At 43.6% G+C, this 26,694-nt stretch overlaps 1 protein-coding gene and 1 pseudogene across 3 annotated transcripts in view; one reads left to right on the top strand and one right to left on the bottom strand.

Annotated features, from left to right (window-relative positions):
- Positions 1-26,694, top strand: part of SZT2 (SZT2 subunit of KICSTOR complex) — a 66,761-nt gene that overhangs the window by 6,451 nt on the left and 33,616 nt on the right. The window contains exons 2-7 of one of the 2 annotated variants that reach the window (XM_079778321.1): positions 5,966-6,091; positions 6,358-6,531; positions 6,821-6,991; positions 22,454-22,585; positions 23,341-23,482; positions 23,895-24,001. In XM_079778321.1, coding sequence (XP_079634447.1) covers positions 5,966-6,091; positions 6,358-6,531; positions 6,821-6,991; positions 22,454-22,585; positions 23,341-23,482; positions 23,895-24,001 — 852 coding nt within the window. The remainder of the gene's footprint in view (positions 1-5,965; positions 6,092-6,357; positions 6,532-6,820; positions 6,992-22,453; positions 22,586-23,340; positions 23,483-23,894; positions 24,002-26,694) is intronic. The other variant, XM_079778322.1, reaches the window with a different exon arrangement.
- LOC307102701 (DNA replication complex GINS protein PSF1-like) lies at positions 1,821-2,480 on the bottom strand (annotated as a pseudogene). The gene is made up of 2 exons: positions 2,470-2,480; positions 1,821-2,321 (listed from the first exon to the last, which is right to left on the bottom strand). The product of its transcript is annotated as a DNA replication complex GINS protein PSF1-like (transcript).

Consider the following 26,694-nt stretch of genomic DNA (forward strand, 5'->3'; position numbering starts at 1 on the left):
TTTCTCTTATAACTTGAATAAATAAATAAATAAATAAAATACAAAGTACATAAATTCTTTTATTGTAAACTGTGGTGGGTGCTATGAAGAATTATAGACTGCTTTGTGAATGCCCAACAGAGATACCTAACAGTGCAGGAAATCATTGCCAAGATTTTAGTTCTAGAAGATAGAGTGACCAAATGTCCCCAACTGTTCTTATAGTGTTGACGCTTGGACATATGCTCTAACTACCAAAGAAGAACAAAAGGAAAATAGTATGGAGGCTAGTGTTAAGATTTTCTCACCCTGATTATCATTAGTTTTAAATGTTAAGTTTACTTTGCTGAGAACATAGCGTGAATTCATTTACTCAGCAAAATTGTTTTGAGCATCTTATATGCCAGGCACTGCACTAGGCCCTCGGGATAGGGTGATAAACATGAAGGACTGCTAAATTGGGATATTCTTCCTAGTGTGTGTGTGTGTGTGTTTGTTTTATAAATTTATTTCTTGATTTATTTGTTGTTCCACCCATCCATGCATTCATTTGTTGATTCTTGTATGTGCCCCTACCAGGGAGCAAACCTGCAGCATTGGTGCATCAAGACAATGCTCCAAGCAACTAAGCTACTCGAACCCATGACTCAGCCAGGGTGGGATATTCTTCCTGTTCTGATAATACTCTGAGCCCCAGCCTATCCTTTTTCAGATAAGAAGCTTGGCAGGGATCCAGCATAGTCAACTCAAACACAAGCATGGTTACTAATATCACACCCACACCAGCTCAGTCACTTCTGAGGGAAAGGTTGCCCTGTTCGTGAGAATATCCCACTCTGAGACTGTGGATCAGAGACAGAGAGGGCAAGTAATTGCTGCAGGTTCTTTCATGCCAGTAGACTCCTTTTCTGATTTTAGGGGCTTGGCAGTAAGACTAATTTGATGGGACTTTTTTAGGAGGTTGTGGTTAGAAGTGATGGTAAATAACTATATTAATTTTTCCTAGCTAACTTGGAAATCTTTCTGCCACTTACTGGTTTCTGATGCTACCTTAGTCAACCCTGACACCTTCCTTTTTATCACTTTCTTTCTCCCAATTAATCACCAGTTCTTGTCTGTCTTATTCTAAAAATCTCAAAGTACAACTAAGCTCACTTGTCTCAAAGGTTAGTTGAAGCTGACTTTTTTTAGAAAACATATATTTTATTGATTTTTTACAGAGAGGAAGGGAGAGGGATAGAGAGTTAGAAACATCAATGAGAGAGAAATGTCAATCAGCTGCCTCCTGCACACCCTCTAGTGGGGATGTGCCCGCAACCAAGGTACATGCCCTTGACCGGAATTGAACCTGGGATCCTTCAGTCCGCAGGCCGATGCTCTATCCACTGAGCCAAACCAGTTAAGGCGAAGCTGACTTTTGTTTGTTTTTTCATAACAAGACTTTCTCAATGAAAGGCAGTGGTGGTTTTATGTGGTAGCACAACTCTTGTCTCCTCTGGAACATGGAATGGCTACTTTGAGTAGCTCTGGTCTAGATTACTATCATTTCCCATGGTCATTAAGGAAACTTTCTGAATCACATGGTAGCCAGGGGGATTTTTTTGTTGTTGTTGTAATTGCAGGAATGTTATAATTTTAGATGCAGATTCCAAAAAAGAGGAGGAATCTTGTACAATAGGAGAAAAACTATCCTCAGCCAAGTATTTCTGGTTATAAGAATGTCTGTAACTTTTAAAACCAAAGAGGGTTGGGGGGCAAGGGACCGTGGCAAAGGAAGTATAGAAGTTGCTGTAGGTTCAGCATGGTGCCACAGGGAAGCTTGGCAGTGCCTCAGTATGAGGTTACCACAGGACGTGCTCCAGAATGCCTTGTCTAATCAGCTGCTTGCACTTCCACCCAGGTAGAAAGTGCTGGCTGTTGTTTTTTAAATAGGACTGAAGTACCATCATCAACTGCAAATTCTTCCTAGTCTTTTAGACATCATACTTCAGTATATAGGCATTGGGGAGCTTCATATCCCATGTAATATCCAAACCTTCATCTCCTCCCAATGACCTCACATAAGTAGCAAAGAACTTTTTATAATGATTGAGCCATGCTATTTCTTTAGCAGACATGTGAACTCGTAAAACATTTGACAAAACACTGCTATATTCCCACCTGAGTGGGTCATATAGGTATGCTATAGTGCAGCTGTCAATTTCTTAGCAAAGTACAGTGTTGAAATTTGGTGGTTGGTATCAAATTACTTCATTCACCTAACTTCACTTCATTGGTTTTGTTCATATAACGCTTTCATCTCCTTCAGAACTTGCCTGAGTTTATCCTCCTTTTTGTTCTTTCTGCTTGTAAACTCCCATTACCTTCTTATAACCACTTTAAATCTTTTCTGCTCATAAATCCCTCAAGTCCCTCGTTTAATCCATTTATCACTCTCAATAGAAGGGCTTTGCAGTTCATCAGGCCTGGGTTTGACTTCTGACCCTATACCTATTAATCATGTTAAGCCACTTAACTTTTTTTGATCTCCGTTTTCTTCTGTTAAATGTTTTGTGTGAAGACTGAATGAGCTTACCTATGTAAAGATCCTAGTGTTGTGCATCTAATAATAACTGCAATAGTTAAATTTTTAAAAAAATATATTTTATTGATTTTTTACCGAGAGGAAGGGAGAGAGATAGAGAGCTAGAAACATCGATGAGAGAGAAACATCGACCAGACGCCTCCTGCACACCCCCCACCAGGGACGTGCCCGCAACCAAGGTACATGCCCTTGACCGGAATCGAACCTGGGATCCTTCAGTCCGCAGGCCAACGCTCTATCCACTGAGCCAAACCGGCTTCGGCTAGTTAAATTTTTTTAAAATATATTTTTATTGATTTCAGAGAGAAAGGAGAGGGAGAGAGAGATAGAAACATCAATGATGAGAGAGAATCATTGACCAGCTGCCTCCTGCACGCCCCACACTGGGGATCTTGAGCCCCTAACTCAGACATGTGACTGGGAATCGAATGGTGACCTCCTTCCTGGTTCATAGGTCGATGCTCAACCATTGAGCCACATGGGCTGGGTGCAATAGTTAAATTTTATTCTTACTAAGTGCTAGGCACTGTGTTGAGTATTTCATATGCATGCTTTCACTTAATCTACATAACAGAACTATTAGATTAGTATCAGAATTATCTCCATTTTACAAATGAGGCCACTGAAGTTTAGAGGTTAACTAATAAGTGGCTAAATTGGGATTCAATCCTAGGCTGTCTGAATCTGAAATTCTTGCACTTAACCTCTACAGTTTTATTATTGAATATATTTTAGGACCTCAATATGAGTTCCTCTCTTCTTTTTGCCTTCTCCTTCCATCCCTACCATTTCCCAGTATCTGTTTCTATATCTTTTGATGCTTGCCCTCTGTCTTAGAGAAGACTTTCTTCATCTTTAGTCATTGCACCTCTACTCTCCATACTCTTCTCTGACTTTAGGTACCCGCTATTATTGCTTCTCCAGAACTATTTTGATCTATATTCCATTCATATGTCCCAATTTTAGAGGGACGAAAACCACTTCCTTTCAACACCACATTTCTCAACAGGCAGTGTTTGGCTTCTTTCTGTTCATTTCTCTAGCACCGTCTTCAATCCTCACAGTCTGGCATTTCCCCCTTCACTAGTCAGGGACACAGGAAGAGAAATTTGCAGTTTGTCTAGAACAGGAGAGTACTCTCTCCATGTGAGGCAAGAGTAAGGGAGTAAAGCAAGCATGTCAAACTCAAAGGCTGACACGGGCCAAATAAACAAGGTTTAAGTTTATGTGGGCTTCAGAAAAACAAAAGCTTAAATTTTCGTAGAAACGTAGATTTATTTCGGTAGAGTCATGCTGAATACAAAGGGCTGAAATAAATGAGTAATCGTTAACATAAAATAATAGGACATTTTAATAAAAATTAATATTTTGTCTTGAACATTAACTTACCAGACATTGAATAATTACACAAATTAATAGGCATAATGCAAATAAACCTATTTTTCTTATTCTCCGAAAGCGAAAAATTTCCTGTTGCGCAAACCAAACAAGTGAGTCTAAGACTAATGACGTGGCTGCTAAAATATTCGCTGCCAATATTAGTGGAGAGAGATGGTGCGTCTGAGCGTAAGGCGTGTAAGGGAAATGAATGCAACACGATTATAGTAATCAGTCATTAGTGAATGTTGTAGTTCATTATTAATAACTAGAGGCCCGGTGCACAAAATTCGTGCATGGGGGGCGGTGTGTCCCTCAGCCCAGCCTGTATCCTCTCCAATCTGGAACCCCACTGGGATTGGGCCTAAACGGGCAGTCAGACATCCCTCTCATAATCCAGGACTGCTGGCTCCCAACCGCTTGCCTGCCTGCCAGCCTGATTGCCCCTAACCGCTTCAGCCTGCCAGCCTAATCGACGCCTAACTGCTCCCCTGCTGGCCCAATTGTCCTCCCCTGCAGGCCTGGTCACCCCTAACTGCCCTCCCCTGCAGGCCTGGTTGCCTCTAACTGCCCTCCCCTGCAGGCCTGGTCGCCCCCAACTGCCCTCCCCTGCTGGCCCGGTCACGCCTAATTTCCCTCCCTTGCGAGCCTTGTCGCCCCTAACTGTCCTCCCCTTCTGGCCCGATTGCCCCTAACTGCCCTCCCCTGCTGGCCATCTTGTGGCAGCCATCTTGTGTCCACATGGGGGCAGCCATCTTTGTCCTTATGTGTATTGGAGTGATGGTCAATTTGCATATTGCCTCTTTATTATATAGTATTATGTATAACAGGATAAGGTAAAAATTAAGTTACGAAATTTTCATTAAAACATTTCTTACATACCGTTATATTGGCTGGGATGCATGCGGCCTGTGGGCCACGAGTTTGACATGGTTGAAGTAAAGGAATGTTACATAGCTATAAGGATTAATAAGGAAGAAATGTTTGGGGATTGGCCCTTATTTTCTCTGTGACACAGTAGGCACATTTATCTGCCAGGACTATGGGGGTGAGGGATTGGAAAACCTTCTAAGTGCTGACCAGGGAGAAGTAAAAGGATTGGTAAAGGCCTGCCAGAGGTGGCAACTTTCTTTCTGTCAAGGGGCAGGTGGTGTGGTACATGTATGGATAAGGGAGAAGGTCAACTACAGCCCGAGTCAACATTTGGCAGGTCTTATGTAGTAAGGACAAGGACATGGGCAAGGGAACTGATGCTTGTCAGGACATTGAACCAACTGTCCATAAGGCAATGGAGGGAAGGAACTGGAGTGTTAATAACTGGCAGATGTGGGGGTAGGAGATCGTGACACACAGAAGTTTGATTTTGAGGTATTCAACAGGCTTACCATTTACCCAGTGATGATTTCATTAGTTCAGGGATGGGAAACCTTTTTTCTGCCAAGGGCCATTTGGATATTTATAACATTCAAGCCATACAAAATTATCAACTTAAAAATTAGCCTGCTATATTTGGTCAAACATTTAATTAACTCATCCCTAATGCATTGTCAGGGCCAGACCAAATGATTTCTTGGGCCTTATACAGTCTGAGCACTAGATGTTCCCCACCCCTATTTTAGTTTCTACTGTCATTGGTGTTATTAGGAGGAACTGTCTGGCATTATTGAGCGTCTGTTCTATTTTAAGCAATTTTCCAAGCACAGGGACACAAAGCTAGAACAATATACAATCCCTGCTTTCAAGGAGCTTATAGTTTATAGGAGAAACTCACATGAACATTTGATAATGTGTAAAAGTCATTTCATCTACATAGAGATCTGCAGGGGGAATGGGAACAGAGAGCTGAGAATTGAATCCTTGGGTACACCTTGCATGGAGGTGGGAGTAAACTTTTCACCTCTGCTGCCTTGCCTCTCACTTATGGATTGTGAGCTCCTCAGACAAATTACTTGCACAGTGACCTGTATATACCAGTAGGAGGAATACAGTGAAATTTTATGAATTTATTAATGTCTCTGTCCCCAGGTGGAAGAAGCTGGGCAGGTGTTTCTGTTGATGAAAAAAGATTATCGAATCTCCCGAAATGTTCGCCTGGCTTGGTTCCTCAATCACCTGCATCAAACTGTGCAGGCCACACCCCAGGAGATGTTGGTGAGGCCCAGAGACATACAGGATGTGAGGGGCCGGCTCAGAAAATCTGTTTTTTAAGAGGGTACTGGAAAGAGGCAGGAGGGGAGACTAACTCTGGGAGGGGCAAGTGACTTTGCCCATAAGATGAGACTTCAGGAAAAGTATGTGTTGGGTTGTGGGAGGTGGAGCCAATGTTGTGTCATTTTGGCTATGGAAGTTCAGGCCCTGGGGAAAAAAGGTGTGCCTCTTTCCTGACACTTTCCTTTTCTCTTCATCCTAATTGTCAGCTTCAGTCTGAGCAGGAATTGGAAGTCCTCAGTGTCTTGCCCCCTGGGTGGCAGCCAGATGAACCAGTGGTCCCAAGGCCATTCCTCCTCGTACCTTCCACTCAGGTCACCTTCTTGGCTTGGCAGTATCGATTTGTCATTGAGCTGGACCTTAGCCCATCTACTGGCATTGTGGTAAGGAGCTGGGGAGACAGTGAAAGAAAGGATGGGGTGGGGGGTGAGGAGGAGAGGGAAAGGCTTGGGTGGAATGAAAAATGATCCCAGCCTACCATTGTGGAAGGAGACAGGCTGTAAGGGAATGGTGGGTAAAGACAGATCCCATTCCAGTGGTGGCACTGTGTTTGGAGGTGCGATCAACCTGAAGATAAGAGGCCCACTGACCCATGAAAGCTGCTTGTCTCTGCCCTCTGTCCAGGGCTGCCTTTGCTCACCCTTGAGAGATCTTTGTGTGCATTGCCCTCAGGATGATTCCACGGGGGAGATCTTGTTTGATGAAGTTTTCCACGCCCTCTCCCGCTGCCTCCGTGGGCTGCTTCGGCCCTTCCGAGTGCCTGGATCTTGCATCGACTTCCAGCCTGAGATCTACGTAACTATCCAGGCCTACTCCTCAATTATTGGCCTACAGTCCCACCAGGTATTGCATCCTTTCTCCAAGTTTGTAACCCCAGACCTCATTTCTGGTAGTCCTGTGACCAAGTCCTTATCCTGAGTCTACTACGTGTGCCCAAAGTCCCCAACTCTGCTAACTTCTTTTTTTTAGCATTTTTTAAATCTTTATTGTTCAGATTATTACAATTGTTCCTCTTTTTTCCCCCCCATAGCTCCCCTCCACCCGTTTCCCACCCCACTCCATGCCCTCACCCTCCTTCCCCATGTCCTCGTACATAGGTGTACAATTTTTGTCCAATCTCTTCCCGCACCCTCCACACCCTCTTTCCCCTGAGAATTGTCAATCTACTCTCTTTCCATGCCCCTGATTCTATTACATTCACCAGTTTATTCTGTTCATCAGGTTTTTTATTCATTTGATTTTTAGATTCAATTGTTGATAGATATGTATTTGTTGTCACTTTGTTGTTCATAATTTTTTATCTTTACCTTTTTCTTCTTCCTCTTCTTAGAGAATACCCTTCAGCATTACATATAATACTGGTTTGGTGGTGATGAACTCCTTTCGCTTTTTGTTGTCTTTGAAGCTCTTTATCTGACCTTCTAAATGATAGCTTTGCTGGGTAGAGTAATCTTGGTTGTAGGTTCTTGCTATTCATCACTTTGAATATTTCTTGCCACTCCCTTCTGACCTGCGTAGTTTCTGTTGAGAAATCAGCTGACAGTCGTATGGGTACTCCCTTGTAGGTAACTAACTGTTTTTCTCTTGCTGCTTTCAAGATTCTCTCTTTGTCTTTTGCCCTGGCATTTTAATTATGATATGTCTTGGTGTGGTCCTCTTTAGATTCCTTTTGTTTGAGGTTCTCTGCGCTTCCTGGACTTGTAAGTCTATTTATTTCACCAGGTAGGGGAAGTTTTCTGTCATTATTTCTTCAAATAGGTTTTCAATATCTTGCTCTCTCTCTTCTTCTGGCACCCCCATAATTTGGATGTTGGTACGCTTGAAGTCCCAGAGGCTCCTTACGCTATCTTCATATTTTTGGATTCTTTTTTCTTTTTGCTCTTCCGGTTGGGTGTTTTCTGCTTCCTCATATTTCAAATCTTTTATTTGATTATTGGGATCCTCTAGTCTACTGTTGAATCTCTGTATATTATTCTTTATTTCAGTCAGTGTATGCTTAATTTCTGACCAGTCCTTTTCCATTTTTTTGGCATTCTCACTAAGATCCTTGGAGGTCTCACTAAGTTCCTCAGAGGTTTTTAGAAGATTCTTGAGTAACCTTATAACTGTGGTTTTGAACTCTATATCCAGTAGTTTGCTTTCCTTCATTTCTTTCATTCGTGACATGTTTCTTTGTCTCCGCATTTTTGCTGCTTCCTTGTGTGTTGATAGAGTGGCCTTGTGTGGAAGGTGTCCTATAGGGCCCAGTGGCTCAGCCTCCCCAGTTACCTGAGGTGGACACTCTTGGTGCACCCCTTTGTGGGCTGTGTACACAGTCTTGTTATAGTTAAGCCTTGATTGCTGTTGGTATCACTGGGAGGAATTGACCTCCAGGCCAATTGGCTGTGAGGACCAGCTGTGTCTACAATGAAGGGAATGCTGTGTAGGAGACACCCTTATGGGGCAGGACTTGCTTTAGTGGGGCTTTGGTGCTCACTGAGTCTGCTCCTTGAGTGTGTCGCTTATGGATGTGAAGAATTGTAATCCGGTATGGTTTTACACTGACCACTAGGTACACTGGCTCTTGGATCTCCAAGGAAGTGTAAAGTCAGCCACTGCCTGAGGCCACCCAGCAGGAGCTACAGAGAGATCTGCAGATTCCTCCTCTTTGTTTGGGGTTTGGAAGTACCCAGATGAGGCTCAGCTATGAAGCAAGGCAGGCTGCTGCCGAGCCTTGGGCCTTCTTTTGGAAGCTTTGGGTTCTCTGACCCAGCTACAGTTTGACAGGTTTTAAGCTGAGAAAGGACAGGCCATTCATATGCAAAAGCTGCTGCACACAGCTTGTGTGGGGTTGTAAATTGGGTGGGGCGGAGTCTCAGGGAATCACCAGGGCAGAGCAAACAGCAATGGCTGCCAGTCAGCCCTGCACTGGAGAGGTCCCCATGTCTCTGCATCCGGCGCCCCTGTGCAGGAACAATGATCACTGCGAGCACCTCTTGAGAGAAAGCCGCCCTCACATTCCGGCCTGATGCCAGATAGTCCAGTTTCTCCCCATATGAGACTGGGCCCTCAGGGTCTTGCCCGGAACTGGAGTTTAGAGCAATCGGGACCTTGTATTTCCCTCCTGATTGAAAAACAACAACAACAGCGCACCCAGTTGCCAGCCTATCCTGTGCGTGTCTCCACACCTCCACACCTCCTACCCATCTCAATGCGCTTTTTTCTTTCCTTCTAGTTGTAGGACTTTCACTCAGCCATCTTTCCCGCGGTTCTGGATGATAGTTATTTTGTCTTTTAGTTGTAGTTTTGATGTGATTGTGAGAGGCAGCAAGTACAGGTGTTTACCTATGCCACCATCTTAGTTCTCCCCCTCTGCTAGCTTCTTAAACCTATTTCTTAGTCATCTCTATGAATCTCTCTCCTCTTGAAAGAATCAGTTCCTCTGGTCTTAAAGAGCCTTCCCATAAGCTTTAGGTCAGTTGGCATTGATTGGACAAATTTCTCTCTCACTCCTGTAAGTCTCTGGTTCTGGCTGGAGTCTGTTTTTTCTGTGTGTCCTGACTCCTGGCACTAACCTTAGAAGTTGGTCTTCAGGAATAGTTTTATGATTTTGAAATATAACCAATACTCAGAAACGTAATTTCTTCCAAGGACAGAGGGGGTCATTTTCTCTGAGAGCCCTGTAAAGTGTGGGGTGTAATGCTGACCAGATAATTACAGGGCTTGTCCAACACCCAAGCAGGCTATCTCAAGACACTCCTTTTTGAGAATGGCCAAGTCTGTTACTGGAATATCTGTTTTTGGCTTAGATAAGCATGACCCGGTTTCCCCTCATCCGCTCTTTTTTTTTTTTTTAATTAAAAAAAATTTTTTTATTATTATTGTTTAAAGTATTACAAATACTAGTACTCCTTTTTTTTCCCCATTGACCTTCCCCCGGCTTCCCCTACCCCCGGCACATGCCCTCACCCCCCCACCACAGTGTCTTGCGTCCATTGGTTATGCTTATATGCATGCATACAAGTCCTTCAGTTGATCTCTTACCTCCCCCCTCCCCTTCCCCAGCCTTCCCGCTGTAATTTGACAGTCTGTTCAATGCTTCTCTGCCTCCGTAATCTATCTTTTTGTTCATCAGGTTATAATGTTCTTTATTATCCATAAATGAGTGAGATTATGTGGTATTTTTCTTTCACTGACTGGCTTATTTCACTTAGCATAATGCTCTCCAGTCCCATCCATGCTGCTGCAAATGGTAAGAATTCCTTCTTTTTTATAGCAGCGTAGTGTTCCTTTGTGTAGATGTACAATACTTTTCTAATCCACTCATCTGCTGATGATAGTTATTTTGTCTTTTAGTTGTAGTTTTGGCTGTTTCCAAATCTTAGCTATTGTAAATTGTGGTGCTATGAACATAGGGTGCATATATCCTTTATGATTGATGTTTCTGTTTTCTTAGGATATATTCCTAGAAGTGGTATGACTGGGTCAAATGGGAGTTCCATTTTTAAATTTTTGAGGAAACACCATACTGTTTTCCACATGGCTGCACCAGTCTGCATTCCCACCAACAGCGAAGAAGGATTCTTTCTTCTCTGCAGCCTCTCCAGCACTTGTCGTTTGTTGATTTGTTAATGATAGCCATTCTGACAGGTGTGAGTTGGTACCTCATTGTTGTTTTGATTTGTATCTTTCAGATGATTAGTGACTTTGAGCATATTTTCATATGTCTCTTGGCTTTCCGAATTTCCTCTGTAGAAATGTGTCTATTTAGATCCTTTGCCCATTTTTTGATTGGATTGTTTATCTTCATTTTGTTAAGTTGTATGAGTTCCCTGTGAATGTTGGAGATTAAACCCTTATCGGAAAGGCAATTGTGTATTCTAGTAAATAAAAGCAGATGGGAACGGAGACTCAGTGGAACTTGGTCCCTTGTATCAAGATCACAACTGGCTTCCCCATAATTTCCAAATTAAAAAACAAAACAAAACAAAAAACCCTTATCAGAGATAACATTGGCAAATATGTTCTCCCATGCAGTAGGCTTTCTTGTTGTTTTGTTGATGGTTTCTTTTGCTGTGCATAAGCTTTTTATTTTGATGTAGTCCCATTTGTTTATTTTCTCCTTTGTCTCTCTTGCTCTAGGATCTGTGTCTGTAAAGATATTGCTATGACATATGTCTGCAATTTTGCTGCCTTTGGAGTCTTGTAGGATTTTTATGGTTTCCTATCTTACATTCAAGTCCTTTAGCCATTTTGAGTTTGTTTTTGTGTATAGTGTAAGTTGGTGATCTTGTTTCTTTCTTTCTTTCTTTCTTTCTTTCTTTCTTTCTTTCTTTCTTTCTTTCTTTCTTTCTTTCTTTTCTTTCTTTCTTTCTTTTCTTTCTTTTTGCGTGTATCTGGCCAAATTTTCCAGCACCATTTATTAAAGAGACTGTTTTGACTCCATTGTATGCTCTTGCCTCCTTTGTCAAATATTAATTTAGTATAATGGTTTGGGTCACTTTCTGGGTTCTCTATTCTGTTCCATTGGTCTATACACTGAGTAGCCAGATTATTATGACCACCCCATCAATACTTTGTTGGGCCACCTTTTGCCTTCAATTCTGCGGCGATTCTTCTTGACATTGACTCCACGAGATGTTGAAAGGTGATGCGAGGAATCTGACACCATGCCTGATGAATAGCACAGTCCAGTTCTGTGAGATTTGATGGTTGTGGAACCAGCTGCCTGATGGCTCTTTTAACTTTGTCCCACAAATGCTCAATTGGATTGAGATCTGGTGATTTTGGGGGCCACCTAAGCAAGGTAAAGTCTCCCTCATGTTCTTGAAACCACTCCTGCACAATACAAGCACGGTGGCATGGTGCATTGTCTTGTTGGAAGAAGCCATTTCCATTGGGATACACCACCAACATGATAGGATGAACTTGATTAGCAACAATACTTAAGTATGTTATGCTATTCAGACATTGTTCCACACAAATTAAAGGGCCCAAATCATGCCAGGAAAATATGCCCCAAACCATAACACTGCCCCCACCAGCTTGAAGGGTTGTACTCATACATGTGGGGTGCATGCTTTCATGCTGTTTCTGCAAAATTCTCACTCTGCCATCTGCATGATGCAACTGGAAATGTGATTCATCGGATCACATGACTTTTTTCCAGTGCTTGACTGTCCAATCCTTGTGTTCCTGTGCAAATTGGAGATGTTTTATCTTGGTAACTGCAGACAGCAAAGGTGTTTGAACAGGCCTTCGGCTTCCGTATTCCATACGATGCAGTGTACGGCTAATTTGCCTACAAACGTCAGGTGGTCATAATAATCTGGCCATTCAGTCTATGTCTGTTCTTGTGCCAGTACCAGGCAGTTTTGAGAACTGTGGCTTGGTAATATAGCTTGATGTCTGGTATTGTGATCCTTCCAATTTTGTTCTTCTTTCTCAAGATAGCTGTGGCTATTCGGGGTCTTTTTTTATTCCAGATGAATTTTTGGAGAGTTTGTTCTAGATCTTTGAAATATTCCATTGGTATTTTATTTATTTATTGATTTTTAAATATATTTTATTGATTTTTTTACAGAGAGGAAGGAGAGGGGGAGAGAGTTAGAAACATCAATCAGCTGCCTCCTGCACACCCCGTACTGGGGATGTGCCCTCAACCAAGGTACATGCCCTTGACCGGAATCGAACCTGGGACCCTTGAGTCTGCAGGCCGACTCTCTATCCACTGAGCCAAACCGGCCAGGGCTCCATTGGTATTTTAATAGGTATTGCATTGAATCTGTAGATTGCTTTAGGTAGTATGGACATTTTAATAATGTGGATTCTACTAATCCATGAACATGGTATGTTCTTCCATTTGTCTATGTCTTCCTCTATCTCTTTTTTCCTGTAGTTTTCTGAGTACAGGTCTTTTATGTCCTTAGTTAAGTTTATGCCTAGATATCTTAAATTTTTTTGGTGCAATGGTAAATGGGATTTTTTTTTTCATTTCTCTTTCTGTGAGTTCATTATTGATGTATAAAAAGGCCATAGATTTCTGGGTGTTAATTTTGTATCCTGCTGCATTGCCAAATTCATTTATTAGGTCTAGTAGTTTTTTGATGGAGTCTTTGGGGTTTTCTATGTATAGTATCATGTCATCTGTGAATAAGGACAGTTTTACTTCTTCTTTTCCAATTTGGATGCCTTTTATTTCTTCTTCTTGTCTGATCACTATGGCTAGTACTTCTAGTACTATGTCGAACAGGAATGGTGAAAGTGGGCATCCTTGTCTTGTTTCTGTGCTTAGGGGAAATGGTTTTAGTTTTTGCCCATTGAGTATGGTGTTAGCTGTCAGTTTGTCATATAGGGCTTTTATTATGTTGAGGTATGATCCCTCTATTCCCACTTTGCTGAGAGTTTTTTTTATCAAGAAAGGGTGTTGGATTTTGTCAAATGCTTTTTCTACATCAGTTGATATGATTATGTGATTTGTGTCTCTCAGTTTATGTGATGTATCACATTTATTGATTTGCAGATATTGTACCATCCTTGCATCCCTGGAATAAATCCCACTTGGTCATTGTGTATGATCTTTCTAATGTATTGCTAAATCCAATTTGCTAGAATTTTGTTGAGGATTTAAGCATATATGTTCATCAAGGATATTGGCCTTCCCTAACCAGTTTGGCTCAGTGGAGAGAGCGTCAGCCTTCAGACTGAAAGGTACCAGGTTCGATTCCGGTCAAGGGCATGTACCTTGGTTGTGGGCACATCCCCAGTAGGAGGTGTGCAGGAGGCAGTTGATTGATGTTTCTCTCATCGATGTTTCTAACTCTCTATCCCTCTCCCTTCCTCTCTGTAAAAAATCAATAATATATATATATATATATATATATATATATATATATATATATATATATATATATTTAAAAAGATATTGGCCTGTAGTTCTCTTTTTTGTGGTCTCTTTATCTGGTTTTGGGATTAGGGTAATGCTGGCTTCATAGAAAACGCTTGGAATTGTGCCTTCCTCTTGAATTTTTTGGAATAGTCTGAGGAGGATAGGTTTTAGTTCTTCTTTGAATGCTTGGCAGAACTCCCCTTTAAAGCCATCCGGACCAGGGCTTTTGTTTGCTGGAAGATTTTTGATTGCTGTTTCAATTTCTTCTTCTATCAGCCTATTCAGGTTGTTTGATTCTTCTTGGTTGAGTTTTGAAAGCTTGTATTTTTCTAAGAATATTTCCATTTCATCTAGGTTGTCCATTTTGTTGGAATAGAGTTGTTCATAGTATCCTACATAATAAAGAGGTAATATGCAAATTGACCATCACACCCTCACAAGCTGGCTGTCTAGACCAGGCTGGCAGGGGGTTAGCAAGGGATGACCAAACAACTGAACAAGAGGCTGCATGGGGCGACCAGACCAGCAGGGGGGTTAGTGAGGGGCGACCAAACGACTGAACAAGCAGGCTGCGTGGGGCAACCAGGCCGGCAAGGGGGTTACTGAGGGACGACCAAACGACTGAACAGCAGGCTGCATGGGGTGACCAGGCCGGCAGGAGGGCAGTGGGGGGCGACCAGGGCAGCAAGGGGGGCAGTTAGGGGCAACCAGGCTGGCAGAGGGGGGCAGTTGGGGGTGACCAGGTCGGCAGGGGGGGAACATTAGGGGCAATTAGGCTGGCGGGGGAGGGAAATAGGGGGTGACCAGGCTGGCAGAGGGGTGCAGTTGGGGGCGACCAGGCCAGCAGGAGGGGCAGTTAGGGGTGACCAGGTAGGCAGGCAGGTGAGCGATTAGGAGCCACCAGTCCAGGATTGTGAGAGGGATGTCTGACTGTTGGTTTAGAAAAATAAAAATGGAGATCAGGCCTAAACAGGCAGTTGGACATCCCCTGAGGGGTCCTAGATTGGAGAGGGTGCAGGCTGGGCTGAGGGGACCCTCCCCCCTCACACAAATTTTGTGCACCAGGCCTCTAGTATTTTTCATAATCATTTGTATTTCTGTGGGATCGGTTGCTACTTCACCTCTTTCATTTCTGATTTTGTTTATTTGGGTCCTCTCTCTTTGCTTCTTGGTGAGCCTGGCTAGAGGTTCATCAATCTTGTTTATCCATTCAAAGAACCAGCTCTTGGTTTTGTTGATCTTTTTTATTGTTTTTTTTTTTTTTTTATCTCTGTGTCGTTTATCTCCGCTGTGATCTTTATTTCCTTCCTTCTGCTTACACTGGGCTTTTCTTGTTGCGCTCTTTCTAACTCTTTGAGTTTTAGGGTTAGATAATTTATTACCATTGTTTCTTGTTTTTTTTTTGAGGTAGGCCTGTAGAGCTATGAACTTCCCTCTCAAGACTGCTTTCACTGTGTCCCATAGATTTTGGATTGTTGTGTTTTCATTGTTGTTTGTTGCCATGATGCTTTTTATTTCTTCTTTGATCTCTCTGTTAACCCAGTCTTTGTTTAATAGCATGCTATTTAGCCTCTAGGTGTTTGATTTTTTTTAAATTGTTTTTATTGTAATTGATTTCTAGTTTTATGCCATTGTGATCTGAGAAGATGCTTAATATGATTTCTATCTTCTTGAATTTGAAGAGGCTTTGCCTGTGTCCCAACATATGGTCTATCTTTGAAAACGACCCATGTGCACTTGAGAAGAATGTATATTCTGTGGCTTTGGGGTGAAATGTTCTGAAGATGTCGATTAATTCCATCTGATCTAGTGTGTCATTTAGGATTGATAATTCTTTGCTGATTTTTTTAGAGGATTTGTCCATTGGTGTTAGTGGGGTATTAAAGTCCCCTACTATGACTTTATTGCTGTCAATCTCTCCCTTGATATCCTCCAAAAGTTTTTTTATGTATTTGGGTGTTCCTGTATTGGGTGCATATATGTTTACCAGAGTTATATCTTCTTGTTGGATTGCTCCCATTAGTATTATGAAGTGGCCTTCCTTATCTCTTGTTATGTCCCTCACTTTGAGATACAATTTGTCAGATATAAGTATTGCTACCCCAGCTTTTTTTTCATTTCCATTCACCTGAAATACCTTTTTCCATCCCTTCACCATCAGTCTGTGTGTGTCCTTTTTTCTGAGGTGGGTTTCCTGTAGACAGCAGATATATGAGTCATGTTTTCTTATCCACTCAGCTACCCTATGTCTTTTTTTTTTTTAACATATTTTATTGATTTTTCACAGAGAGGAAGGGAGAGAGATAGAGAGTTAGAAACATCGATGAGAGAGAAACATCAGTCAGCTGCATCCTGCACACCTCCTACTGGGGATGTGCCCGCAGCCAAGGTACGTGCCCTTGACCGGAATCGAACCTGGGACCTTTCAGTCCGCAGACCGACGCTCTAACCACTGAGCAAAACCGGTTTCGGCTACCCTATGTCTTTTGATTGGGGCATTTAATACATTTACATTTGAAGTTATTATTGATAGGTATTTGTTTGTCGCCATTTTTATTCTTTACCCCTGTGTTCCTTCTTCGCTTCCTATTTCTTCTTTTTACAGCAAACCCTTTAGCATTTATTGCATTGCTGGTTTGGTTGTGATAAACTACCTTAGTCCTTTTTTGTCTGTGAAGCCTCTGATTTCACCCTCAATTTTGATTGATAGCCTTGAAGGGTACAGTATTCTTGGATTCAGACCCTTCCTTTGCATGACTTTGTATATTTTATTCCATTCCCTTCTGATGTGTTTCTGTTGAGAAATCAGTCTCTAGTCTGATGGGGGATCCTTTGTAGGTAATTTTCTGTCTCTCTCTGACCGCTTTTAAGATTCTTTGTTGTTGGTGTTTGCCAATTTAATTATAATGTGCCTTGGCATTGGTCTTTTGGGGTTCATTTGTTTGGGGGCTATGTGAGCTTCTTGGACTTGTGTGAATTTTTTCTTCCCTATATCAGGGAAGTTTTCTGTCATTATTACTTCAAACAGATTTTCTATTCCTTGCTCAGTTTCCTCTCCTTCTGGAACCCCTATTATGCGGATGTTGTTTCGTTTCATGTTGTCCCAAAGTTCCCTTAGGCTCTCCTCTTGTTTTTTAAGCTTTTTTTCTAGATGCTGCTCTGCTTGGGTATTTTTTTCTACTTTGTCTTCTAGCTCACTGATGCGGTCCTCCACTTCTTCTAGTCTACTGTTGATGTGTTCTATTGAGTTCTTTATTGCAATGATGTCATTTTTTATTTCTTCTTGGTTCTTCTTCATTTCCTCTTGGTTCTTACTCATATTGTTGAATTTGTCTTCCAACCTTTTCAGCGACCTTATGACCATTTCTCTGAAATCTTTATCTGACATATTGCTTGCCTCTATTTCGTTTTACTTCCTTTTCTGGTGATGCCTCCTTTTCTTTCATATGCGGGCTGTTTCTTTGTCTCCCCATGATCTCTCCTCTCCTGGTGTCTGGTTATGTATCTCTCTCTCTCTCTCTTGAATTGACTTAAACGCACAGAATACAACACAACAAGGCACAACACACAAGGCACTGAACACAAATGTATTCACGATACTAATAACCCCAAATAACGGTGACCACCAGAGAAAAGAGAATTTGGGGATAAAAAAAAGAGTGCAAAAATGATATTGAGAAAAGGAAAAAAAATAAAAGAGAAAAGAAAGAGAATAAAAAAGAAGGGGGGTACAACTATATGGGGAGAAAATTCCAATAGAAGAACAACTAATCCAAAAAAAAAAATGCAAACAACTAACACCCAGATATGAATGCAAACTACAAACAACAACTAATAACAAGCAAGGAGAGGAAAAACAGAAGCAAAAAAAAGAGAGAGAGAAACAATCACACAAACAAACAAAAACAATCTAATCAACAAACTAACAACAATAGGATAGAGAGAAAGAAAGGCAAAACAAAATAAAACAAAAAACATAAATAAAAACAACAAGAAAAAACAAACAAAAAAGGGAAGAGGAAAAATTTTGGATAGTAAAGAAAGAGAAGAGAAGTGTGTATGGACTTGGAGCAGGGGATCGGAAATTTTGTATATAGGTAGGATGAATTTTTAACAGGGAAATAGGGAAAATCTAAAGCAGGAATAGGGTAAGAGAAACAGGACAACAAAAGGGGAAAAGTGAGGAAGAGAGTGTTGGCATAAAGGTAAAGTTGAGATAGAGTAAAGTGATGCTAAAGGAAAGATGAAAATAGAATGTAGAACACAAATACCAAAATAAAATAAAATGAAATAAAGAGAAAATAAAATGAAACTTAAAAAAAGGTAAAATAGTAGTAGTAGTAATAATACTGATTAAAAGTAAAAATATAATAATTAAAAGGGTAAAATCAAGTGAGAAAAAAATTAGTTTCTTAAGTAAAAAATAAAAATGTGCAGTAGTGAAGGTTATTTACTTCCTCTACTGTTCTGTTTGGCATGCCTGTTTCCTGTCAGGTAGTCAGGACAGTATTGAAGTTCCCTGCATTCCACAGCTCCTCTGTGTCGCACGCCACAACCTTGTTTTCAAGCAGGCAGTATTTCTTTGTTACTCAGCCTGCCTCTGGTTGTATTTACACAAGAGTCAGTTTGTGATTCAACCCCTGGGTGGCAGTGTTTCTGTATTGACATCGGGGGCTGTAAGTCCTCTCTACCCAGTATTTAGAATTTGTTTTCCCTGTTGCACTTAATACTGGTTTGGGGATATGGACTGCCCCAGAGCTGGTTTTCTGATCGTTTCTCCCCCCTATGATTCCCAGGTTCCAGAAAAACAACTTTCCCCTGCAGTCTCTGAGTGTTTTTAATTGGGTGATCCTATGTACTTGGCTTAGTAATCAAAAGCAAGGATTTAAAGAGAAAAAAGAGCCAGAGTAAGTGTGCAAACTCTCGACCTTTTAGCCCTGGCACTGCGCAACTCTGCTCATGTCTCTGTGCACGTCTTTTTCCCCTGGCACAGCACAGCCGGTTTACTGGTAAAGTTTCAGGCTGCCTTTTTATGCCCAGCCCAGCTATGGGTTGATTTCTAGAGTTCCCTTCTGTCAGCAGCCCTGTGGACCCCCTTCCACATTCGCAGACTACACTGGCCCCAATGTCTGAGGATTTTGTGGGGCGCAGACTTCCTCTGAACTTCTAGCTCCCACTGCGCACGTTTCTCCCTTCAGCCTGGATTGCTGACCTCACCTTTCTCTGGGTGAAATCTGACCTTTCTGTGAGAAGGTGCAGAGCTCGTCAGAGTCCACGTATTCGCTCTCCTTGAGACCTGGTGTTTGTGGGTTCACAGCTGATCCCTGGGTGTTGTGGTTGTAGGGTCCCAGGAGTTATCCGATTCTTCCCGATTGAAGATAAGGCTAGGCTTCCGATCACAGCCACTCTCCCCTTCAAGATGGTGCGGTCTCTGTGGCAGAGCCAGTTGCTCTAGGAGAGATTTCAGCAGCAGTGGAGGCTCCCTGTCAGGGGAGCCCAGTCCAGCAGTCCCCAACAGTCCCCTGGAATATAGCTGTCCATCACTCACAGATAGACACTCCCCAAACGTCCACACACTCTCCTTTCGTTCTCTCACTAACACACTATCTTGCAGCCTGCCTTCCCGTCAGTAGCCATCTTCCTGTCTCCCCTCATCTGCTCTTAACTACCCTCTCAATTCACTGGTAGGGCTTACCCTATAACTGTGCCTGTTGGCTACATTGTCACCTTAGCTGGTTTTGAAAGACAGGGATGTAAGGAACAGCATCTGAGGGTCTTGAAATATGCAAGGCTTGCCCTAGCTGGTTTGGCTCAGTGGATAGAGTGTCAGCCTAGGACTGAAGGGTCCCAGGTTCAATTCCAGTCAGGGCACATGTGCAGGTTGTGGGCTCAGTCCCCAGTTTGGGGTGTGCAGAAGGCAGCCAATCAATGATTCTCTCTCATTATTGATGTTTCTATCTCTCTCCCTCTCCCTTCCTCTCTGAAATCAATAAAAGAGAAGAGAGAAGTGTGTATGGACTTGGAGCAGGGGATCGGAAATTTTATATATAAGTAAGATGAATAAGGCAGTTGGTACACACCTGAATCCCAGCCCTCTGCTCTGGATTAAAGTGCTCTCCTAGTGCAGCTGTTAGGACTGTTGGTTGTGGGCTCCATCCCCAGAGGCCAGACTTGGTAGGTGTTGATAGCCAAGGCAGAACAAGCATGGGTATTAGGTAATCACTCAACACTTGGTTGGGTTTGGCAAACACTTACTGAAGCCTGATCTATTCCAGGCCTGGATTGGGTCCTGAATACACAGATGAATCAGACACTGTCCTTATCCTGATGGGAGGAGTTAGGGTTAGGGTTTATTGGAGGACACTGATATTGAAGGAGATAATTTCAGTTGAATGTGATAAGGGCACTAATAAGTTATGACTGGGGGCAATGAGAGCAAGGTGGGGAGCATCCAACAAAGCCTGAATGTCTCTGCAGGAGTTGGAAGTCCTCATCTTGGAACAAAGAGGTGTTTGAACTGTCATGAAAGAAGAATTGAAATTAACCATTCAAAGACAGGGAAATAGCTTCCAGACAGAGTGACCTGTGGAGCAAAGATATAGCTAGAAAACTGCTCTCATTACATATTACTTAGTTTGACACAGTAAAATTTGAATGTGGAGGTGGGGGGTTTAGGAGGAGACTGGAGAGATAAGGACAGGATTATGAAAACCTTTGAATGTCATAGCTAAGATCTAATACTTTATTCTGTTGGGGAATTTATCCAAATAGAGGAGAAACATCAGGCTCATTCCAGACACACAGTTTTACGTCCTGTTGTGTGTTTTTTAAAGTATAATATTGGTGTTTTTCTTTATTTTTTTTAATAGATTTTTTATTGATTTCAGAGAGGAAGGGAAAGGGAGAGATAGAAACATCAATGATGAGAATCATTGATCAGCGGCCTCCTGCACGCCCCCTACTGGGGTCGCGCTCGCAACCTGGGCATGTGCCCTTGACCGGAATTGAACCTGGGACCCTTCAGTCCGAAGGCCGGTGCTCTATCCACTGAGCCAAACCAGGCAGGGCAAGTGTTTTTCCATGTCACTAAATATTCTTTAGAAACATGACTTTTAATGGCTGCTTGACTTTATCATATTTTATCATTATGTATTTATCCAAACCTTTATTGTTGGACCCTTAGGTTGACCCAATTTTCACTTTTCTAAACAATACAGCTGTGAACATCTTTCTCATCTTTTTATATTCCCCTGATTCTATTTTGCTTCTCACAGTCTGGCGTGTAGAGTGGGATAGAGTGCCCCTCTCCCCTCTTTGGGCTGTGCTCACCCGCTTCTGCAGTTCTGAATAGGGAATGAAGAGCAGGGTTGGGAGAAGTGGGCGTGTGAGACAGGTTGAAGGAGTCTGATAGGGAGAGAAAAAAGAGAGATCTCAGGGCCACCAAGGGGTCAACAGCCCTATGTAACATTTTTAGGATGGGGGCTTTTTTTTTCTTTTTCTTTTTTTCAAATTACAAGAGAAAGTTTATTTATAAAGTTACAGAGGTAGTAGAAATGGCCCAATTGGGCTGTGTAGACTCAGGAAACAAGTTACAGAAGCAAAAGAAGGGCCCTTTGGTGCTTAGGAGAGAGAAAGAGGGGAATAAAAGGGGTGTGGGAAAGGCAGGAAGAACCCTGGATGGGAGCACTTATTTATGTTGGAAGTAGAAGAAAAGAAATCCCATGGAGAGAAAATGAAAGTATTAGCGAGAAGGAGGACCCCAGATTAGATAGAGAGAGAGAGAGATTAGCTTTAGGAGGAAAGAGGAGGAGAAGAAATCTTTCCTTCAGAGCCTGGAAGGAAGCACAAGAACACAGGTATAAACATGAAGCAAAATTGGAGGTGTTTTCTGTGGGTTGGAGAGTAGTATACCCTCAGGGAATTCCTATTGAGGGGGGAAGTCATCATTGAGAGTAAAGGGAAGGAAGGAGCATTCATTGGGGGAATAAGAAGATTTTGAACTTAAAAAAGAGAAAATTTCCTTACAGTCTTCGTGTGCAGTGCTTAGGAATCAACAAGAATAAAAAATATATGAAGTAGAATGAAAAAGGCGTTGCTAACCTGAGGTGGGGCAGTTTATGGACAAAGATGGAAGGAGTTGGAAGATCTTATCTTGTCCCCAATGCAGGGATATGGGGAAACCCAGTGTGGAGGACCTGAAGCGGAGGAAGGTTGTGAATCCAGATTAAGGTGGCATGACCTGGGGGCAGTGAGCAGGAATACCTGGGCTGAGGAGTGATGGAGTAGATGATCTGGTGATGGAGGAACTGGCTGTGGAATTAGCTTGCTTGGGTGGGAAGTCAGGGTTGCCTAGAGGGAGAATAAATGGGCAAGTCAGGAGGGGGACTGCCCAGTGTCCCCTGACCTTTATGTCTTGGTCTTTCCCTCGTGCTTCTCAGGTACTGATCCAGGGCTGCCTTTTGGACCCTTCCCAGCGGGAAGTGTTCCTGCAGCAGGTATATGCACAGCTCTGTCTCTTTGAAGATAAGGTGGCCACCATGCTGCAGCAGCAGTATGACCCCCAGAGCCAGGTATGTGGGAGACAAAGTAGGTAGAGGCCATTTAGAAAGAGCAGCTGTTAAGGAACAGAGGGGAGAGAAGAGGGGCAAGCCTAATACAGAGGGGAAAGAGGGTAGGAAAAAAGGGCCAGAGACAGAGTGAGCCAGGATTAGAAGTGCTAGTGAGTACCCATGACAGGTTCCCTATTGGGAGGAGGGCTCGGATACTCTTCCCAGGACACAAATTCTTGCTGGAGAAAGTGTGAAGGCTATTTGCTATGTTTTTTTTTAGTCCTGGATCTTCTCCCTTGATGGATCTGAGAAGGTGACCATGGATAGCTTTGATCTCTAGTTAGTACTTTATACAGTCAAGGATAAAGCTCACTAGAATGCATTTTCATTCCTTCCAATGTCCTAGAAGTAGCCAGACAGGTGGCAGTTCTTTGTGTCTGAAACATGGTGTCATTGATGTATAATGACATTTATATTTCATAATGACAGTAGAAAAATATGGAAAGAGGGCCTTATTGGCAAAAGGTGGGGAAGCCCTGCTCCAGTACAATCTAGTGCTACATATGGTGCTGGACTCCCTGTCCATCTGAGGGTCAGTATCTGAACACACACTGGGGAAGGAAGAACTGTCAGGGTTTGGCTGCATAGTTGGGGGTTTGGGGTCTTCATATGATTGGGCCTGTTTTGACTTGGGCAGTGCTGCTGTAAATTCGGGCTTTGCTATGGATGTAGCAATGCTTTCTGTCCCATTCTGTCTTTTCTGTTACTTGGGCCAGGCAGAGGACCAGTCCCCAGACTCAGGGGAGCTCCCTGGCCGGAAGATGGGAGTCTCCATGGTGACAGCTGATCTTGGACTGGTCAGTATGATTCGTCAGGGCATCTTGGCGCTGCAGTTGCTCCCCTCAAACTCTAGTGCAGGTCAGTAGAAGGAATGTTGGTGGGATTGGGGAAATAGAATTCAGAAAGGATATTGGGGGAGCATTATCAGCAAAGCTAGTTTCCAGGGAATCAGTGGGCCCCAGGGGAGAGGGTCTGTTTCCTTGTTTGTAAGAGTTAAGTGTGTGTTAGTGGATATCTCAAGTACCCACAGCTCTGACAATCATCAGAGATCCTGGTGGGAAGGAGTAGCACTCCAGGGATATCACTCAGGAAAAGACTGAGATCCAGCACTTAAGAGAAAAAAGCAGGAGGGAAGGGGAAAGGAAAGGTGTTTGAATCTTATAAAACACATTTGTTGGCAGACACCAAGGTCTTCAGGGCTTCATCAGTTGAGTGCCTGGTTTTGACGGGTCAGTGTCCCCGGGTCTGAGTCTGATGTTTCCTGCTCCAGGTATCATTGTGATCACAGATGGGGTGACCAGCGTCCCTGATGTTGCTGTCTGTGAGACCTTGCTGAACCAGCTTCGCAGTGGCACTGTGGCGTGTTCCTTTGTACAGGTGAGGACTTTCTAGGATGAAGGAGGGAGAAGTATGGCATCTCACAAAGTGGGAAATGATTAGTTATTTTCTTTCAGGCGATGATTTCCCCAGGTAAAGCCAGTAGCATAATTACATGTGTGTGGTGGGAAGAGGTGCCATGTCTAGAAAGAGGTAGGTGGCAATGGTGGGAGAGCACTCTTGTCTTTGTCCTCTTTCCTTAGGATGTTATAGTAACAGCGTGTTATAGTAAAAAGAATGCAGAATTTGAAATCTGGCAGTCAGCTCCAGCCCCATTAGATTAGTTACTACTGTTTTGTTTGTCAGGGTCAGAAAACCCAGCTCTAACGAGCTTAGGAGGAAAGTGGTATATTCAGGGAACTGCAGTCGATTTGGATTGATGAACTGTGGGGCAGGGGCACAGAGCTATGGGAAACAAGGCTGGAGGCCAGAGCATGAAAAGCTGATTCTGCTGTATTGAGTGTCAGCGTAATTCTGTGGGTGACACAGATAAATAGAAGGAAAGTCACTAGTTGGGTTTGTGTTTTATTAAGGTCACTCTTGATGCTGGGTAAAGGGCAGGGATGGAGGAAAGACCACTATTAATTGCAGTGGTCAGGTGAGAGAGGATTAGGGCTTAAAGTTAGGAGAATTTAGGGTAAGAGAGAAGAGGATAGGATTGAGAAAATGAAAAAGTAGAATCAACATGACATGATTAGCAAGTGGTAAGGGGTGAGGGAGAAAGAAGTTAAGGATATTTTTAATGTACTGACTTCAGTGATGACTGGGTAGCTGGCAGAGCAAACGAAGAGAAGCAGTTGTGGTGTAGTGAGGACAAGATGATGAATCCAGATTTGAGCATGCTGCATTGGATGGGTCAACAGGATGGCCTTTGGAGTTAGGCATGCCTGGCCTGAATCCTGGCTCCACTTACTAGCCTTGTGACCCTGGGCACATCACTTCTTGGTTGGATTTATTTGTAAATAGAGATTATAATAGTGCCTTCCTCATTGTATGAGAGGATGCATATAAAGTGTTTAATGTAAAAAAAAAAAATCCTATCTAATAAAAGAGTAATATGCAAATTGGCCATACCTCTGCTACACCCACAAGCCACGCCCACCAACCAGTCAGGAGCAAATATGCAAATAAACCCAACCAAGATGGCTGTAGCCACAGAGAGCAGGAGGGAGGCTTGGTTTTCCCCGGCAATGGAGGAAGCCAAGCTTTCTACCTGCCCTTGCCGGCCTAGGCCTCCACTCAATGCTACAAAGTTTCAATTATAGAAGGTAAATAAATCCCAACAAAAATGGCAGCAGCCATGGAGCTGGAAGAGCAGGAGGCTAGGGTTGCCCCCAGCAATGGAGGAAGCCAAGCTTCTGCAGCCCTGGCTGGCCTAGGCCTCCACTCCAGGCTACAAAGTTTCATTTATAGAAGGTAAATAAATCCCAACAGAAATGGCTGCTGCCACAGAGCAAGCAGGAGGCTTGGCTCTGCTCCAGGCTACAAAGTTTCAATTGTAGAAGATAAATAAATCCCAGATACCAGGGCCTCCTCTTGGGTCGCCGGAGGGCATGGCCGGCCTGCAAACCACCACAGGCCCCTCGCCCAGGCCGTCCCATGCCCCAAGGGAACCCCCACCCTGATCCGGGACACCCTTCAGGGCAAACCAGCTGGCCCCCACCCATGCACCAGGCCTCTATCCTATCTAATAAAAGAGTAATATGCAGATTGACCATCACTCCAATACACAAGATGGCTGCCCCCATGTGGTCAAAGATCCTACCCACATGTGGACACAAGATGGCCACCACAAGATGGCCAGCAGGGGAGGGCAGTTGGGAGGGACCAGGCCTGCAAGGGAGGGCAGTTGGGGGTGATCAAGCCTGCAGGGGAGGGCAGTTAGGGGTGACCAGGCTGGCAGAGGAGGGAAGTTGGGGGTGACTGGGCCTGTAGGGAAGGGCATTTGGGGGGGACCCAGGCCTGCAGGGGAGAGCAGTTGTGGGGGACGAGGCCTGCAGGGGAGGGCAGTTATGGGTGATCGGGCCTGCAGGGGAGGGCAGTTAGGGGTGACCAGGCCGGCAGGGGAGGGCAGTTAGGGGCAAACAGCCTGGCAGGGGAGCAGTTAGGCATCAATCAGACTGGCAGCAGAGTGATTAGGGGGTGATCAGGCTGGCAGGCAGAAGCGGTTAGGGGCAATCAGGAAGGCAGGCAGGTGAGCAGTTGGGAGCCAGCAGTCCTGGATTGTGAGAGGGATGTCCGACTGCCCGTTTAGTGGAATCGGGCCTAAACGGGCAGTTGGACATCCCTCGAGGGGTCCCAGATTGGAGAGGGTGTAGGCTGGGTGAGGGACATTCCCCTCCCCACCCCCCGTGCTCAAATTTCATGCACCGGGCCTCTAGTAATAATAATAAAATGCTTAATGTAGTACATAATCTATCTATATATATAAAAGCCAAGCAGCCGTCCAACCTGTAACTATGAAACGCAATGACCACCGGGGGCAGATGCTCCAACTGGTAGCTATGACGCACACTGGTAGCTATGACGCACACCACCAGGGGGCAGACACTCAACGCAGGAGCTGCCGAGCTGCAGTTACTTGGCAGCTGCTGTTCTCGGGTGACACACCCGGAACCAGAAAGGAGGAAGCCCAATTCTGGGGTGTGTCACCCGAGAACTGCCCTCTTGCAATCTGGGACCCCTTGGGGGAT

Source organism: Cnephaeus nilssonii, assembly GCF_951640355.1.
Source record: "Cnephaeus nilssonii genome assembly, chromosome: 7".
NCBI lineage: Eukaryota > Metazoa > Chordata > Mammalia > Chiroptera > Vespertilionidae > Cnephaeus > Cnephaeus nilssonii.